Genomic DNA, 19,184 nt, shown 5'->3' on the forward strand with positions numbered 1-19,184 from the left:
CAAACTGTAGCCACTGTAGCGACAAAGTCAAATAAGCAAGCGACCATGGGCGTACTGTTCGTCCTTCGGCAAAAATGGCTGTGCTGAGTGTGCTGCGAGCTGCAAGATGTGCCGTCCCTTTTTTGACCAGAAGGCCGGCCCAGACTGGACAGCTATGTTCAGGCAATTATGCATACTTCTTCTTCGAAGACGCTTTTAGTAGCCTTGACTGTATGAATGTGTTGAGGCGCTTTGTGAAACGACCTCTCGCTGATGCCCGAGTGCCGGTAACTTGCAGTGTTGCAGCCCGTCTGCGCCGTGATGACACATGGCTGAGAATATGAACGGCTGGCGCCTTGCGCTGGCTGTAGTGCTCAGTATGTAGCGATCTGTCTGATGCGCAGCATTTCACGAGCAGAGTGAAAGGTGTGATGACCAAAAGGCCGTATTAAGGCGACGACCGAGCTTGCAGGCTCCCGGAGCCTCGCTTGGTCGCCGCGCTGCTCAAATCCTACTGAAGCGTGCTCTGTCTGACCTTTCGCTTATGCAGAAATGGAAACAAACGTATTTCTCTGAAGCTTTATATAGATGCTCTTGAGTTCATGTCTTGGAAGCCAGTTCTAATAAAAACCACATGCACGTATGAGGATAGACAAGCTTGAAGGTTTGAATGCATGCCGAGGTCGGGTCTCCTCATCCAAGTTCATTGTGGGAGCCTGTTGTGTGGCTGTCATATAGTCCTTGTCTTTGCAACTGCATATGTGATTGAAACTTAAATCAACACGGCGATATCAAGTGGTTGCAAGTGACTGTACGAAATTTCACTCAGCTACATTTGCATGGCTGCAACAGTTCTGCTCGTGCAACAGGCCTTTCAGAACAGCCAGCTTTACTGGGAACTTGACTGATGGTGCCGTAGCCAAATTTTAGGCTGGCATTATTCCAAAAGTGATGCAAGAAGTTATGGCGTGGCATGACATGATCTTTCGCACTCAAGTTTTGAAGTACAAAGAATACATTGGATGTTCTCCGAGACATTGCTGCTTGAGTTATGCTGAACTCATAGGGGGCATTCACGGACGCGCCATGCGCGGTGCATTGTAGAAGGTTGTTTTGTAGAAGGTTTGAAAAGCTTTATAAACGTCCTTATCAATTATAATTAGCGATACTTAGTTTTCCTAAAAGTACACTAAATTTGAAGGGTTTTGTTTGTGAGTCGCAAAAAATAATTTCGAGCCCGCAACGCAACAAAGTAGTGAAACCAGTGCCGTTGTTGTACAGCAGCATCCTCTGCTTCGTTTCCACCACAGACGATGCAAATATCCAACTTCTAATCAGGCAAAAATCTCAAACAAGTGTTGTATAAAAAATCAAAACGTCATTTCTATATGAAATTTTAGCTGCAAAGGTTGAGCAGTTTAACTAGGAAAAGCATTTTACAGCACACATGTACTTGCGCAATGCGCGGGTTCGTCTGCTTCAGCCATGGATTTGTAAACCAGCCAGTTGTAATGAGCTGTGTCCTTTGAGTGATCTTCCGACTTTCAGTCGGTTATGACAAAGTCAACCCGGAGCACATGTCGCACATATTTAGATTTCTTATGACAAAGCCAACCTGGAGCACAAAGAACTCACGAATGTCGCTCATATTTATGCGCGGACGGTCACAAGTCAATGCTTACTGTGCAGTCGTGCACATCGACTGCAAACGCGGGTCGGTGCCACACAGTTCCATTTTTTGATGCACCGGTCCCTGTCCGCATCGCGCAGACTTTCCAAATAGTTCGAACTCTCACTCATGATTCTGAATGAGTTTTGACGTCCTCACTGACAGCTTTGACATCACGTGAATGCTCCCTATAACACTGCTTTAATGGGGTTGATAAAAGTGCAAATATGGCGTGCTAGGCGTCTCGAATGCAAAAAGTATGTTCCTGCATTCTCTCAACCCGAGAGCATCTCAGTTCTCACTCGACGTCGATCTGCCTGTCCACCAGGCACCCCCGCCGTTAAGACGTTTTTCATTATCAGTTTGGAGATTCGTGCCATGTTGTTGCCTCTTACGACTCTTTTAGGCTTGCTCCCGTGCCTCGACATAGCTTCTTTGGAAGTGGGGCATTACTCCTATAGTCAATGCATCCACCATGATAAAGGCGCCTTGTGATTGCTCAGCCAGACAATGCAGTTGCGGTGCATCCTGCTGGCACTGTGAAAAGCACACGGTGACCGAGACGAGCTCACCGAGTACTCAGTCACAAAATTAACCATTTGCTCATAGTTAGAGCCTGTGTGCTTTTAGAGAAGCAAGAAAGCTGTGTACAGAAAACTTGTTCTTGCTGAGAATGTATTAGTAATTCCAGCCACTAGTGAGAGCAGCGGAAGGAACTCCTGCGCTGTCGGAATCAGGTCTGGCCGGGCCGGGCTGGGCTTGGGCCTCTCAGGCTCAAAATTTCGGTCCGTGCATGCCTCTACATCCTTGTGCTATTATTTTCTTAGCAAAATGTAATACCATTTGGCTCAGTGCATTTCCTTGAGCCTAATTCACAAGTGCTGCCCTTTACCTGATTAATGTTGATAGCGCTCTTTGTTCTTGTGCTAATTTCAAGTCTTGACTTATTGAATAAATGCGGTTGTCAGTGTAAACATAAAGTAAATGGTTTTAAGGAGGTATATGAATCTGGTGTCTTGAATTTGCTATGTTTGTATGTAAAGATAAAATTGTGTTGTTGAGCTCATTGTGTGCTCCGTGTGTGTGAGGAGACTGCATAGATACGAGCTAAGCATTCTTATGCTTGATTCATGCTTCCAGTGAGGCGCTCGGAGCACATGAGCATCACGGCTTCTAGGTTTTCTTGGAACCTGTACAAGGATCATTTGCACTTCTACTTTCTCCTGGGTATCATCCCACTGAGCCTTTTGGTCCTGTACATCAACGTTTTCATCGGACCACCAAAACTGGCAGATATACCAGAAGGCTATGAACCTAAGTATTGGGAATACTATGATGTGAGCACCTTTGGTATTTTTTATTGGGCGTGTTGAATGTTGTCAGGTTTTAATAAAATGTGTATGTTACTTGAAAAAAAGTAATAACCTCAGTAGAAAGGGTGCCTAACCTAATAGATACTGTTCGTGGAGGTGAAGCATGCTGGTTTTTCTAAAGATGGGGATTTCTTAAAAGAAAAGTTAGCCAGAAGTGTCCGGCATCCATAATGGCTTTCCATACACATTTCTACTTCAGCAATGGTGAATTTAGGTTAAATGGATAACATTTCTTTATTTTTCTAGTTTGGCTGTAAGGAGTAACAGCGCTGAGAATTTATTAAAATGAGATCCTTTATGACTGGAAGCAGTTTTTGACAGTGGTGTTTTGAACACTCAAGTGCATAGCATAAGGAATAAAAGTGTGAGAGAAATAAAAAAAAAAAAATAATACAGCGGTGCTTTCACACACTCCCATTCTGATATTGACATCAGTTTGGTTGGTGTGGCGTGAAATACGGATTTAATCAAGTAGCAAGTTCCTTGGCTTAAAAAAAGCTGTTCACGCAGGTAGGACAATAGTTGTAGAGGGCTGGATTGTTTTAGTACAGTCAGAAAATAAAATGCTCAGGAAATGAGTTTGCAGTCATGTTCGGAAAAATTTAGCTAGCCGTAGATGTTGCTATCAGGTGTCACAGAGCAATATCTTTGGTGCAGAAAACGGGAGATGCATGTTTCTAATAGCTTTATAATTACTTTTAAAGGTGCTACTCACACTCCATGTATGTTACACTGTGCAAAACGTTTTTTCTCTCCGTCTGAGAAAGGTATAGCCATTTTAACCTGTTTACTATGTTATCGAATCAGATCAAAAACACTTTTCTTTATATGAGCACTTATGACCTTTTGCACCTTCCTTTTCATGCTTTAAAAGCCTGCATAGTCATCTTTGCTTAAAAAGTGCTTAGTGTTTATCAAATGGTGCTTAGTAATTTGTAGGGCGTCTTGGTGATAGCTGGGACATTTTTTTTTTTTTTTCTCTAGGTTGTCTGCTTTCCTTTTTTATTTTAAAGCTGTGAAACATTAGTAAAAGCATTTGTGTTTTGAACTTTGATTTACATTCCTTTTGTGTGCTTATTGATATCACTCTATCTGTGTAGGCAGCAATTCACATGGCCTATGTTTCTGTTGTTTGGCTTCATTTTATTATGTTGTGAAAAGTGGTGGAACCCATGCTGACCTTTTAGCCGCAGCACTGCAACCATTGGCCTTTGTTCTTATTTTTTTTGTTTTTGTTTTTCTTTTTGCTAGCACCCAATTAAGCAGTTCTTTGCCTGGCTCGTCATGGAAAACCCACAGCAGTTATACGAGAAGAGAATGCATTTGATGCAGGTCGAGCACGAGAAGGTTCAGCTGAGGTGAGTTACAAGTTTATTTTTTGCGCAAGCTTTACTGCGTAGCATAGATTATTCAAAACTTAAAGTATAAAAATGAAATGTTTAAAGAAAACATTCTGTATCTCTGTAAAGGTCAGGTCTTGTGGAATGAAAGGAAACCTGCATATATATGATTACCACCACCTGTTAACACGAATGCTCGAGCGCGTGGCTCGGTTAGATGTGTATGCCACGCAGCTTTGGCCGCTGAGTTTGAGACTATGCTAGAGTGGCTGCTGCTGTGCAGCGGCTATTGTTCACCCCAAGCGTGCTTAGCATGATCTCGAATCTAGCGGCCAGTAGTTTGCGGTAGTCCAAGCCAGGCTGCATGCTCAAGCGTTCGTGTTTATTCGTCATGTTACGGTAGGAAGCATGGATTGGCAAGGTAGGCTGACATAGTCTTTTTGTTGTGGCTTGTGCATTTTATGCACACAAATGTTTGTGCTTGGTATTTAATTGCTTTGTAGCTCCTTAATTTCACTTCAGTGCAGTGTCTACGTGAGAATTTATACCCTTTTGCAGAAGGCACAACGTATATGTTCACAGTGTACGATCTAGTTATTGTGTGCATTACCAGTGGCAGCAAATACGAACTTCCAGCGAAGATTTCAGGGATGCATTACAGGGTGTGTAAGCACGTGTTAGCCCTGTGTCATAGCTGTAGTTTCTTCCCCAATGTCATCCTTGTTTCTATATTTTGGGCTGCTAAGTGTGGTTCGTAGCAGTGTTATACATCACGTGTTAATCATACTTTGTGATAAATTTGTTTTTCAGATGAATCATCACCCAAGAATATTTTTACTTTAAATAAGGTGTATATTTTTACCATTGCGTTGGTGCCGCTATTTCCATATGCTTTTTTTTTTTGCCTTCCAGTATGATGGCCTGCCCTGATGTGCAGATGTGTGCATACTGCACACATGTTGCACAGTGTTGTCATGTTGGTGTACTGTGCACTAGTTGTATTCTTTGCATCAATATTTAAGGAAGTATTTTTAACTTTAGTGAAATAATTTGGACACAGTGTGTTTGAAATCTCTCCATAAGTGCTCAGTTTTCTTCCCAAGGTCTAGTTCCATGCATTGAAAAATCAGGGTGTAGATAAGGCTATATGAAAGTACCGAAAGATATCTATAGTGGCCACACAGCAACCATAGTTCTACATGAAGAAAGTAATAAAATTCCCTTAAAGAAAGGTGTTAGGTAAGGAGAAACGATCTCCCCAGTATAGTATTCATAGTTTGCTCAGAGGAAGTATTCGGAGATTTGGGATGGGAGCAGTTAGGGATAAGGGTTGGTGGAAAGTAGCCCAGTAATATCCAATTTGCTGATGACATTGCCTTGCTATTTAACTCAGGGGATAAATTGCAAAGAATGATTAATGACCTATACAGGAAAAGCAGGGAGGTAGACCTAACAATTAATATGCAGGAGACTAAGGTGATGTTCAGCAGCCTCGAGACGGAACAGGTTTACAAAAGGTAGCTAAGCACAGGTAGTGGTAGACAACTATCTATTTAGGACAGGCAGTAACTGCAGATCTGGACCATTAAAAGAAAATAGCTACAACAAAGTTGTGACTAAGCGCATTTCTCAATGCTCTCTGATCATGACTAGCAACTTACCGCTGTCGCTCAAGAGGAAAGTACAGTTGCATCTTATCACTACTCACCTATGGGTTGAAACATGGAGGCTAATGAAGAGGGTTGCTATGGAACAGAAAATGGCAGTTGTAACTTTTAAAGTGCGCTGGGTGGGTCTGAGAAATAACTTGAGTTAATGACGTTCTAGTCTTGAAGAAGAAATGGGCATGGGCAGGATAGGACATGCAATTTGCAGAGGGGATAACCAGTGGTCATTAAGAGTAATTAATTGGTTTGCAAGGGAAGTGAAGTTTAGCAGGAGGCAGCAAGGAATTAGGTGGGGGGGATGAGGTTACAAAGTTTGTAGGGGTCAAGTGGGTGTAGCTAGAACAGGACTGAATTGGAGGAATATGGGAGGCCTTTGCCCTGCAGTGGCCATAGTCCGGATGATAATATTTCTATTTTCTTTACATCTTGTCATGAAAAGTTGAATACAGTGGACTCCCTTTATAAAATATTAAACTGGCTTCACTTTGAAATGCTCTACTGATGGCAAACCGGCAAATTTTGAAGCTTCACTATGTCATGCATCAGTCAAGGTCAAACTGGGCAGCCGCTTGACCTTGAACGAGCAAGAGGTCGCAGTGGGGCTGTATAGCTTAACCGTGGTACCAGCTATGATATACCACCACTTGACCTTTGACGAAGATACAGCATCAGTTTTTCCCTCTTGTAGTTGACGGCGTCCTTGACTCCATAGTTTCAGCAGTTTAATCGCTGCAAAACCAATGTCTGCCCATATCTAAACCTAAGCCTAACCAAAGCAAAGTGATGGTTTCTTTTTGCCTAATTAAAGCTTTTATCTTTAGAAAGTTAAATATATCAGCACGGTTCTCTTGGCAACGCTGCATGCATCTGTGAAGAAAGAGTGCGTCCATATCGGTACTCATGTTAATAGTTTCCCAGGGATGCCTTTATTAGGGTAGTATGCCACATAAGGAAGGTACTGTAACAAGTTATAGAAGGAGCCCATACGTCACTGCTTTTGCATCTGTTTTTGTTGTATTGCAGTTGGGATATAATTGTAATTTTATAAAATACGTGTTTTTACAGGAGACTTCAGGCTAAAGTTGAGCGACTGATTGCGGATCGTGGAGACTACCAGGCATGGTACTTTGTACCGTACGACAGCAAGTACAGCAAGTACTACCAGGAGAAGATGAGGCAACTGGACTTCTATGGCAAGACAATCTAATAGCCAGGAGTTCAGGCTATTGAAATTGCTTGTATTGTACAGTAGAGAAAAATAAATGTTTTGGTTCACAGGTAGAGAGATTTTCTCTTTCTTTGCAGTAAAGTTCTGTCTGAAATGGGACCAGAACATGCTGTTGCTTATACAGTTTACTATATTAAGCTCACTATAAACATAGGTAACCACCAATTACAAGTACAGCCAACTGGAAAAAGATGAATACAACTGCCATTTTCTTGGCAAGTAGCAAGTCTGGCGAGCAGCAATCTAAACCCTTCATGTCGCAAGCTGTGTGCATGGCTCACATGCATATAAATTGCACTCAGAACAGCTCTAGAAACTGAATGCAAACTCTAGATTTGCTGGCTTTTTTATGTATTAACAGTAAAACTACATGAAATAGAGTACAAGAAATTTTATTCTATATTGACGTTTGTTTTGCTAAAAGTTGGTAGTTTAGTAGAAACATTAATAGGCATTTTTGGAGCAATGCATGCTTGAAAGCTTTGTTCAAAGTTTACACCATGTGCACCGTGAAGTAGGGAAAAACAACCTTTGGAGGACATGAATACATGCAGAGCCAAAGGATAGTTTGTTCGGTAAAGCATGAGAAAACTGCCGACGTTTCCCGACCATTCTGTTACCAGCCTGTTATTTAAATTGAAAAAGGAAACTGCACCATTGGAGGAAACCAAATTTATTGCTCTCTTTTTTTGCACCAATTATCACAGTGTACATTTTATATCTTGGAAAACTGCAGGAAAAAGCCAGGTGTACAACAAATGCTACTGTCAATTTCAAACTAGTGTTTTTCCACCCATAAAATAGGCGACATTTTTCATATAGATGGTTTTTATATGGCAGCGTGGGTGCCATCTTTGGGTGCACAGCTGACTTACACAGTGTATGCAAGCACTGGCTGGTGATAAGCAAATGAAGAAAACACCCAGGCTGTCGTCCTTGTTTCCTGGGCCTCAAGATGGCATGTAATGTCTTTTTTTTTTTTCTTTTTCTCTCTGTGTGCTGGGTAGCTTGCACTGCTTTTCCACCGTGGATTTTCATCAACAAGCCCAAACTTCCGCAGTCCTAATGATGGCAGCTACTATGATGATGGAGGCCAAAAGCCCCTCAAGCTGTGAACAAGCAGCTTTTACCTTGGCCTCTTCCATTTACTTGTAAATGGGCCCGAATAAGTGGCGTGAAAATGAATAAAATGTTGGCGTAAACTATGTACAACTGTTTCAATGCTCACCCAGTCAAAAACGAGTTTTTCTCAAGAACTAAGGGAAGTGCCGGAATGCAGTGGTGCCACTCTACTCTGCTTTGAAAAATTTACGTTCAGCTCTACACTTTAAACAACTTGCTGCTAAAAGCTAACAAGCATAAGCAAAGAACAAAATTATTCTCTTCTATTCTAATTGGGCAAATAAATGACAACTACTGGTTTGCTTTTTGCATCACGGAGGTAACGTGGTTGCTGATGTGCAATATAATGCGTACCAAACTTTTGCATACTGCGTCAACTCTGGAAAGTAGCGTCCACACAGCTATCGTCGCAAAGAGTTACAGAAGACCCAAATGATATACACGTCAAAAGCTGACAAGTTATGTTCGCTCAAAGTGACATGGTGCAGATCACATTGACGACCCAAAAATTTCCGAGGATCGTGGCGTGTGAACAAGAGAGCAGTAAATAGACAAGTCTAGGTGCAACACAGTTGGAATGTGCTTGTGTAAGTAGACAATGGGTCTCCACGGCAGATTCACTCGAGGATAAGAAGGCTGTGCAACTTAGTTTTTTTTTTATCGGGACAAAATAGTAACGCTGTAATAACAGCAGTGATGTATCACATTACAAGAACTGAAATCACCTGGAAAACAAAATGCAAAACAGCACAAGCATTTTGTGCAAGGTGGGCCCTGGCCTTTCTCTGTAATAAAATGTTTACGTTACATAAGGAATGCAGAAATTCGACAACCAATACATACACATTGATGACATTTTGGTACTGGCCGTTAGTTGCTGGACGCACACAGCAAGCGAAGCTCTAATAATTTGACCAAAGCAGCTTATACTTGCAATAAAAATGCTTAAACACATCATAGAAGCACTAACACTGCTGTCCTATCATTCTGTGGTCAGTACTTGTATTATTAATGAAAGTTAAAAGCAAAGCAAAGCTATTCAGCAAAGAGCTTTACAATGTGCTGCATGGGCAGCCAATTTTAACACCCAAAGGCAATAAAGTTTGCGATACTATGACGCTTGCTGCCCACAGTGATAAAATAACTTTGGAATAGTCACTGCAAGCATACGACATGGCTTCGGGCAAAATGTGCTCATACGACGCTTTTGGACTTTTGTCTGGACTAGTGCAGCCAGCTCATGCTGCTGAAATACTCAACAAAGTTCCACAACAGCCACTACAGCAGGCAAAATAATAGCATGGTCAACACTTGCACGCAACAGCCGCCTATCTCCTCTCTGTCCACACTGGTCTAGATTTTCAAGGCAAGCAGTAACAACAATCGCACAACAAGAACTGACAAAAACAAAAATAACACTATTAAATACTCGAGAGTCGTGTGACCCGCAGCTCAGTGACAAAATATTTACAAATGAAAAAAAGGAGGAGGTTACCAGATGGTTCACACAGTGCTCATGTACATGTCATCGCAGTCTTCACAAGTGGTCAGAGAAAAGAAAGGTACACATAAGAAAGATGCTGGCAGGCATGCTGGTGTTTGGCAATGTGTAGAAGGAAATGCAAATATATGGAGAGGCTATTGTTTGTTCGAGATGCTGCAAATGTGAGCACTCGTAGAGGAAGCAGTGAGACGCCACTGTGGGTGCTGCATTGGCGGAGTTAACTCGGGGAGGGGGGGGTTCTTTGGCTCAGATGTAATAGAGACGAACCTTGGATGTGCTCACCAGGAGGTTGTCGTCGAAAAACTTCGTCTCTATTACAACATTCCCACTGAAATGAAAAACAAGGGGAGCAAGAACAATTGGCACTACTTGGGGCACTAATCAAAAAAAAGAAAGAGAGAGAGAGAGAGAGAGAGAGAAAGCAAATACCAAATGACTTGGTTGTCCATACCGTGAGTAATGCAATAGGAATTGAAAGATGACAAACGAACTAGGCCCATTTGAAGCTTTGCTTTCAACTTGGTCTTTATTTCTCTCATGCACTTTATTGAAAGCATAAAATCTGACAATATTTTATAAGTGAATTCATCAAAATGCCATTTCTCAGAGTTAGCCTACATGGAGAAAGGTTCCCATATGGAGCTATACTGCGTTTCATACATCAAGTGCAACACTACCAAAGCTACAGCTCTTGTTCGCACTCTCCGCATCCGCGATGAAAAATAGTGCCTGCTCTTGACGAGAGAAAATAATAGTTGCTTTGTCTGCAAGCTTAATACATCTTACTTTTGCCATCAACTTCATAAAAAGCCCCTTTTTTAGGGAGAAGGGTTGGATTTGGTGAATGTGTATGTTTTTTATGTCGTTTTTGTTCGTGCCGCGTTCTCGCTGCCCCGCAACCTTGCCAGTTGTGCCACTAGATGGCGCTGGCTGTGTCTGAGGACACAGCCAACGTGTATGCTCGGAATAGAGCCCGTTTCCGCAGGAACCACTTGACTACAGAATGAGCACGTAGTGATATGTCTCCTGTTTTTTTTCTTGCGGACTACTTGCGTAGCTTTCGCTGCGTTGCACCTGATGTATGAAACGGAGTTTAGCTCCTTTGCTCCATAGTAATGCCGTGTGAATAGATGGTCACCTCTTTTGTGCATAAAAAGCTCGAAGAAGGTGAAAAAGTGACATTTAAAACGCACCAAGCTTGTCCATCAATGGAGAGGCCCAAAATATTGTTACAGTATTCTGCAATTGGCCACTTCAAACCGCTCAATCAGCAGCACAAGGAACTCGACGGGAACCTTCAACGATGGCGCCCACACTTCCCCCTTGAAGAACAGGCACTTCACGCACCGTCTCAATTCAGCTCATTAAGGTGTGAACACTGCTGGTGCCCCATAAGCCCATAGCCAGTTTCTGAGCCCTAATGTAACACTTACCATCGTCCCGTTCACCACTCAAGGCAGTACTCAGCCCATTTATGTAACCTTTTGCTTTAACCTAATAGGCGAGTACTAGCGATAAACATTTGTTGTATACTTAACCTAGGGATCCATGGAATACCATCTAGTGAGGGGGAGGGAATAATGCTGATAACTAAATATACATTTTTATGAATAAGAAACCTGGGCCCGTATTCCGAGTTCGCACCGTTATCATATCAAAAGTGTCGCTATCTCCCTGACCTCGAAGTCAGATATTGGTGGAAATGCCGGAACTAGAAGTGGTAGACACAGAGTTCAAGGTTTCCACTAATCAGCTAACTCGAGATTGGGAAGATAACGACACTTTAGATAAGGACACAGACTCTAAATACAGATCCTGCTCCCGGGAACCTTCTGCGGGACCAACGGCGCTGATGTAGATGACTGGCTGGCCCTGTACAAACGCGTCAGCAGGCATGATAGGTGGGATCCCATGCTTATGCTCGCGAATGTCATCTTCTATTTGATTAGGACTGTGCGGGTCTGGTTTGAGACTCACGACGATGATTTAACAACTTGGGATGTCAGTAAGAAGAAGCTCCACGACCTGTTCGGACCGCCACCTCGCCGCCAAGAAAGAGCTCGCCTCTCGAGCCCAAACGTCTACAGAACCTTATCTCACATCTAGGATGTCCTGTCTCTGTGCCGCAAAGTCGAGGCCGTTAAAGTCGGCCATACACTAAAAGGTATGCTGACGATGCCTTCAATCTCCTCTTGTGCAAGGGTTGTTCCACAGTGGACTCTGTGCTCCAGGTGTGCCGTCGTTTCAAGCAAGCGAAAGGCACTTTATCTCACAGTTCTGACCGGCTGCCAAACATGGCTGCTAGCTCGTCCTGTGTCGATCTTCCGAATTTCCAACAGCCTACCAACGACAGTACTTTGACTTACACTGTCGGCCCAGAACTTGAGGCAATGACTTCTGCTGTCTCCATATCATATTTGCCAGACAACACCCTGACTACTACATCACTGATTCTGGCCGCTGTTCACCAGGAGGTTGCGAATATGGGCACACCTTCTGGCTGCATCACTGACACTGCGGATTCCAAGCCTGCCTTTCTAGTGATCGCTGCTGCCTCCTCCAACACCAGCTTCTCGCCCCGATATCAATACCACAATCCGAATGAATGGCATACCCCTGGCGATTGTCCAATCTGCTTTACTTGTTCACGCATTGGCCACATCTCCCGTAACTGCCGCAGCCACTGGTACACGCCATTCCATCCGTTCACCTACTTTGGTCGCCGCAGAGACTATACCCCTCGTCATTCCTCACCTCGCCCCGATCAGCCCTGTGCTGACCCTACTGCAACTGCTTGCGTTTCCAACCGTTAGTCATCCCCGCAAGCCGACGTTCCTGTTCTCTTCCTCGCCGCAGTTTTATCGCCCTATCCCAGCCACTTATTGGAAAATTAGCCAATGCAGCTAGCTCCTATAGGTGTAGCCGCATTGTTGACCCGAACTGAAAAACCTCTGTTGACCCCTGCACTACAAAATAACCACATCGATGTCCTTGTGGCACCCAAGTGTCCATTCTCAGCTCCTCATTTCACTGTCACGCCAACCGCCTCGTCCACAGTTCGCGTCGCCAATGGCAGCCTTGCTGCCGTGGTTGCCGTGTGTACTGTGCGAGTTACAATCGCTGGCCGTCGCGCCCCAGTGTTGTTCACCATCCTCCACGAATGCCCTCATGACACAATCCTTGCGATTGACTTAATAACCCACTCTGCCCTTATTCACTGCTCTACCGGCCTACTTTCCTTGGACCTCCCGCTCTGCTCTGAAGACCCCAACTGCTAGTTATCCCGCCTTCCTCCTGAAGTTGCCATTTACATCCCTATGTCGCCTTTCCCACCCATCCCAGACGGAGACTACCTCCCATGTACCATTAGTGATGTCATCCTGCAGCGGCATGTCAACCTTCCTCATCTAATTGTGCATATCTCCCACAACCACAACACTCCCCCTGTCCTCAACTTAAGCTTTTCAAACCAAGTTCTGCTGGAAGGAATTTTACTAGCTACACTGTCCGCACTGACCGACTGTGCCATTTCAGCTCTGACTACAGATCATCCAACTGCCGTAGCTGCAGCTCCTCCCTCGTCCTCCACATCGCACCCTGATCCTATCAGCAGCTTGCAGCCGATCTCCCACCTGAATTCGCCGCAGAGTTACACAAGCTTTTGGTCACCAATGGTGACCTTTTTGGCTTCGGTGCAACCCCATTAGGTCAAACTTTAGTTGTCACCCACCGCATTGAAAACGGTGACGCCAGTACTATATTCACAGACGCCCCTATCGTGTTTTGCTTGCTGAGAGACACATAATTCAAACAGAGGTCGAGAAGATGTTGGTGAATGACAATTGAGCCTTCCAGTAGCCCCTGGGCATCCCCTGTCGTATTAGTCAAGAAAAAAGATCATAGTTGGAGATTCTGCGTCGACTACCGCCATTTGAATAAGATAACCAAAAAAGATGTCTATCCTCTTTCGTGTATCAATGAAGTGCTTGATAGTTTGCACCGAGCGAGCTACTTTTCATCCATTGACCTTTGTTCTGGCTACTGGCAAATCTCTGTCGACGAAAGAGAACGTGAAAGCTAGCATTCATCACTCCTGACGGCCTCTACCAATTTAGTCATGCATTTTGACCTTTGCAATGCCCCTGCTACTTTCGAATGCATGATGGACTCTTTTTCTCCAAGGCTTCAAGCAGAACCACTTGTTTGTGTTTTTTCGAAGACGGAATTGTTTCCTCGTCTACATTTGACAGCCACCTCCTTCGCCTTTTTACAATTCCTGCGCTTTTTTTGCTGCAACAGACTTCAATTAAACTCCAAGAAGAGCAGCTTCGATCACCGGGAAATCGAAGCCCTTGGTCACTTGGTTAATGCTGCCAGCGTTCAGCCTGACCCTGACAAGATTCGCGCCGTTAGAGTTTGACTCCATGTTCATTCAGTGAGGTTCAAAGCTTTATTGGCTTGCGCTCTTATTTCCGATGGTTCGTCCCGAACTTTGCAGCCCATGTTCGTCCTCTCACTCACCTAATGAAGAAAGACGTTTCCTTCTCTTGGGGGTCGGAACAAGTTGCAGCTTTCTCTGAGCTTACTGCTTCTCTCACTACTCCACCAGTCTTGGCCCATTTCAACCCATCCGCTCCTACTGAACTCCGCACTGACGCAAGTGGCCATGGCATTGGAGCTATACTCACTCAGCGACAATACAGCTGCACAAGGGTGATTGCGTATGCCAGCCGCCTCCTAACTACGCATGAACAAAATTATTCTATCACAGAGCGAGGGTGCGTGGCACTTGTTTGGGCTATTAGAAATTCACCCTTATTTGTTTGGCCACCCCTTTACTGTTATAACAGACCGCCATGTCTTGCATTAACTTTCCTCCTTCAAAGACCGTTTGGTTCGCTAGGCACTAAGATTACAAGAATCTACCTTTTCCGTCGTCTACAAGACCGGCTGGCTTCAAGATGCAGACTGCTTATCCCGTCATCCCGTCGACTCCCCTAGCTCATCCGACAGGCTCTCAGCATCCCAAGACTCACAAAAATGCCGATACAACAGTCGCCACCATGATGTGCACTACAATCCTGGATCTGTCGTCTTGCTATGGCTCCTGTGCCGTCGAGTGGAGTTGTGTGAAAAACTTTTGCCTTGTTACACAGCCCCTACCATATTTTGCGCCCCGTGACCGACGTCACATATAAAGTTGAACCTCTGCATCCAAAGTCGTCACCCGCAGCACCACCCTCCGAGAGCGTGCATGTGTCGCGCCTCAAGCCCTATAATTCATGTTCTATTTCACTAACGGAGAGCGCACCAGGACTGTGCTTTTCTCGAAGGGGGTAGTGTTACTTAGCGGTAAGCGCTGGTTGTGCACCAGAGGATGATGAACTGGGGCAGACTGCCTGAGAACAATGACTCCGAGGGTGGGCAGATCTGAGCTGCCATCAACCATAGCTGGGCGGAAGACTATTGTTTGTGAATCTTGCCCATAACAATATCATGGTTGTTAATTTAAACAGCCGTAAAAACAGCCGTGAACACAGCCGAGAGGCAATATCAAATGTTGATGTACGGCAACATTTGCCTTTACCATAATCATTTTCCACCTTTAGTAGGTGTGTGCTACCTTTAGGTTGCGTTCAGAGGCATTTCTAATCTGCAATCGCCATTTAACTCGCCGACAGACAGCCAGTGAAGATGAAGTTGCAGGACCCTGCCATTGAGAAATCGGAATGACACACCTCTGGCAAGCTATGCATTCAGCATCACTGATCGACAGAAAGGATGTATGTCAGCACAATACCAAAAAGCAGAGTTGTATGTAACTGCTTATTTGTAACTAATTGCAGTATAGGTGTGATTTATGTCATTCAACGTCACAAAGAGACTCAGGCTATGAGAGATGGCATAGTGGAGGGCTCCGGGAATTTTGACCACCTGATGTTCTTTAACGTGCACTGACATCGCACAGCCCTTGGGTGCCTTGCTTTTCGCCTCCATCGAAAAAAATCGATCCTGCATCCTTGGGTGCAGCAGTCGAGTGCCCTAACCCTGCACCACTGCGGCAGGGCCTAAATATTGTTTTGTGTAATTTTGCAATCTATTGATTAGTTTTTCAAAAAGTAACATTTGTGATCAATTACTTGTTAGCAAGAAAAGTTACAGATGCAAAACATCTGTGACAATGTGGTTGCGTCAAATTGTTAGCCACATGATGCTGTGCATGGTGCCAGAAGCTCCACCAGCTTTTGGCCGAAGAATTGAACTGGCTTTGCTAGGGTTCCGCACAAGAAACCGCATCTGATGTTCCCAGCAAAATACGTACAAAAGACTTTCTTTACCTTTTCAGCAAATTTGCCCACAGCACCAACAATGAAGCACGGCGATTCATAGTGAACATAGAAACTGGCATCGAAGCACTGCGTAACTATGAGCAGGTGTGCAAGACGTTTGTAAGGTACAGCACTGCCCTACCCTCTAGCGTTTACATGCAGTGTGTGTTCAGTGTAGCAGCTGATGTCTTCATGAGGAAACAGTGTAAAATAAACAATGACAACTTTGAGAGAAAACTGTTGAAAATTAATGTGCAAAAAATGTCAAGCAAGGTGCATTAGTTTATTGCAGTTTGAGCAAATTTGCACCAATAAAGTCGAAAAAAAAACAACAACAACAACAAAAGTAACGAGATAAAAATTGATTACTGTTTTGTAATTATTCAGTTACTTTTCGGGGTCTGCAATTGACCATTCTAATCATAAAGAACAAAACTGCAGATGCAACAGGACAGAAGCAAGAACACAACACCCTGCCGTTTCTGCAGTCTTTTTTTCCTTACAACGTCCCACCAACTGGTCTACAACCAAGCTCTATTAAGTTGCATTTTAATCGAGCAATTGTAATCCATTACTTATTTTCTACAACATGTAAAAGACTGCAAAGAAGCTATGGCTTTCGATAAAGTATGCGAAGCCCTGAAGGTAAATAATTATGTTACGCATTCACATGTTCTGATTCCAATTCATAAGGCATGTTGTGTATCAATTTTGTGAATGGGATTACAGTGCATCAGCGACGACACTGGACTTTTTTGCTTTAATGCATCGTGTGCTTGCATAATGCCGAGTTTCTAGAAGCACAATTGCATGCATAACTTTCATGCCCCTATTTGTGGTGTTAAGCAAGCAGGAACACAAATTTTAGACTTGGCCACTCATTCCCACATGGCCTAGCCCTATTTCTGCCTCCTCATTGCACTGGAAATTTCAGTAATTCCCAGCATCACATGGAAATACAAACCAAACCCGGATTCGCATGTATATGATAGACAAATGAATGACAAGCATCCGAGAGCCCCATTTCACTGATATACTCCCAACAGCAGTGGCTTCTATTAACATCGACAGTGGTGCTCTGTGTACTTTTTCCTTTTACTGAGCACTGCATGAATATAAGAGGCACTGTCTCCTCACTGAACTATTTCTTGTCAATATGCAGGCAATATTTCCTCTCGGATTTGAATAAGCTGCCTGGAAGCCTTGGCCATGAATTCCCCTACACAGCTGCTGTTGCTTACGTAGATTCAAATGCTCTTTTTTTTCTAGTCCACTATACTCAAGATATGAATACTATCTGGTGGTCCCTTAAACAAATTTCAGTCTTGACTATGTGCAGAGATGCATGGGCAGCGCTACTCACTTCAATACGTTGGCAGGCATCATCTGAGATTCGGGCGCTGCCTCTATTAATGACTGCCACGTATTGGTGGAATTTGGGATGACGAAGCCAAACTCAAAGAACCATTCTGAAAGAAAAAGTCATCAAATTATTCAGAGGAGAGGTTTGCAAGACGAACTGAAAAAACAGTGTATTCGATGCCAAGTAAACTGACTAGTAAATTGACTTTTGAGGGCAGCAGGAGCAACGTAATTGATTCAGGGCAAAACAAAGATATGCAAAAGCGTATTTTTTACAAAAGTGCAACACAATGGTAAAACAGCACGAACCTAATACTTGTAATGTTCTGCGAATTTATATCCTCCCTTTTCCTAAGTTTTTTTCTCACCATGAAACACCGAACAGTTTATACATTATGATAAAATGGTACATTACTGATTTGTCCGAATAGTGAAAGTGCGATATTATCCATGGCCTTTTCAAGAAGGTGGGAATAAATGAAAAGGAACATTTCAAATTTCAAGACTGCTACCAAATGTCCAGATTGGTACGATGACACTTAAGCATAGCATAGCATAGCATGAGCTAACGCAACACAACCTCGGGGGGAAAAAAAGAAGAAAAGCTCGCTCAAGCAAGCAGTATATTGGTTTCGGTATCGGACACGACAGCACCTTCATCGCTAACCGACATTGCCTTGAGCAAAGTCAGCAGCCAAGCTTGGAGTAAAGTTAACAGGATTAAGACGCAGTGTAAGGGCAGCAGCGATACGAGTGAAGAGCGCAGATGTCACACCGAGACCTTCCGAGGAAGCATTTAGCGCTGTAAGGAGAACTGCTTACCTTCCAGGCACCGCCCTTTGAACAGAACCTTCTGCTCCAGCCGAAATTTTTCCATAGACTCGACAGAGGAGAAATTGATCTCTCGAGACACGGCTCGACATTTCAGTATCTTCTTTGGTACCCTAGCTACAGAAGTGAGAAAAAGAGGATTCGAAATTACTAGAACAATTCGACGAAAATCGCGCACACATCCCTAAACCTAGAAAACGAAGCGAATCACCAGAGGGGTCATACCTTCGTGTTCAACGTCTGGTTTTGAGCTGAAATCGTAAATCAAGTTTTGATTAAACCGACACACAGTAAAGTAGCGACAAAAATTGTCTTGAGAACCGGCACTCACAGATCATCAGTCCCTTGCCAGAGCATCTTCCCGGTGTCAGCATCTCTTAGATTCATCCAGTTTCTGAAGTGGCGCAGGAGTCAAGAAAAAATATTTGGTCATGCATCTGAATTAAAAAGCGACGTACGACTTCGTGGGGATATGGCCCCACCACAATCAATCAGTGCCCCACATGCGCTCGCAACAAGCGTGCGGTTCAGTTGCGTCATGAGAAATGTAAAGGAAAAAGGATACAGCTTAAATCCATTCAATATGTCTTCGCCTTTCGAAGGCATTTAAGAGCACCGTTCAGAACAAAAACTAAATGCCCCACAAGCAACGTATTTCACGCGGTCGCCGGCGGAGCCACAGGGCTACAGCAACTCCAGTAGCTGCCGATGTTTACAAGGATAGTTATGGACCCAGTGCTCATTCATAAAATTAATAAGAGTGGACTCATTAAAACAACT

At 43.8% G+C, this 19,184-nt stretch overlaps 2 protein-coding genes across 2 annotated transcripts; one reads left to right on the plus strand and one right to left on the minus strand.

Moving 5' to 3' along the window:
• Positions 1 to 7: 7 nt before the first annotated feature.
• Positions 8 to 7,311, plus strand: ND-SGDH (NADH dehydrogenase (ubiquinone) SGDH subunit). The gene is made up of 4 exons (XM_084599152.1): positions 8 to 162; positions 2,789 to 2,985; positions 4,273 to 4,379; positions 7,094 to 7,311. Exons 1-4 carry the CDS (start codon positions 75 to 77, stop codon positions 7,233 to 7,235), a joined length of 534 nt encoding a protein of 177 aa, XP_084455278.1. The 5' UTR covers positions 8 to 74; the 3' UTR covers positions 7,236 to 7,311.
• Positions 7,312 to 7,913: 602 nt separating this feature from the next.
• On the minus strand, positions 7,914 to 19,132 carry PrBP (Prenyl-binding protein). The gene is made up of 6 exons (XM_084599154.1): positions 18,970 to 19,132; positions 18,736 to 18,798; positions 18,630 to 18,655; positions 18,396 to 18,521; positions 17,575 to 17,680; positions 7,914 to 10,210 (listed from the first exon to the last, which is right to left on the minus strand). The coding sequence occupies exons 1-6, from the start codon at positions 19,008 to 19,010 to the stop codon at positions 10,129 to 10,131; spliced, it is 444 nt and encodes a 147-aa protein (XP_084455280.1). The 5' UTR covers positions 19,011 to 19,132; the 3' UTR covers positions 7,914 to 10,128.
• Between the last annotated feature and the right edge of the window lie 52 nt (positions 19,133 to 19,184).

This window comes from Amblyomma maculatum, chromosome 3, assembly GCF_055883805.1.
Source record: "Amblyomma maculatum isolate TAMU_Amacu chromosome 3, ASM5588380v1, whole genome shotgun sequence".
In the NCBI taxonomy this organism is placed as follows: Eukaryota; Metazoa; Arthropoda; class Arachnida; order Ixodida; family Ixodidae; genus Amblyomma; species Amblyomma maculatum.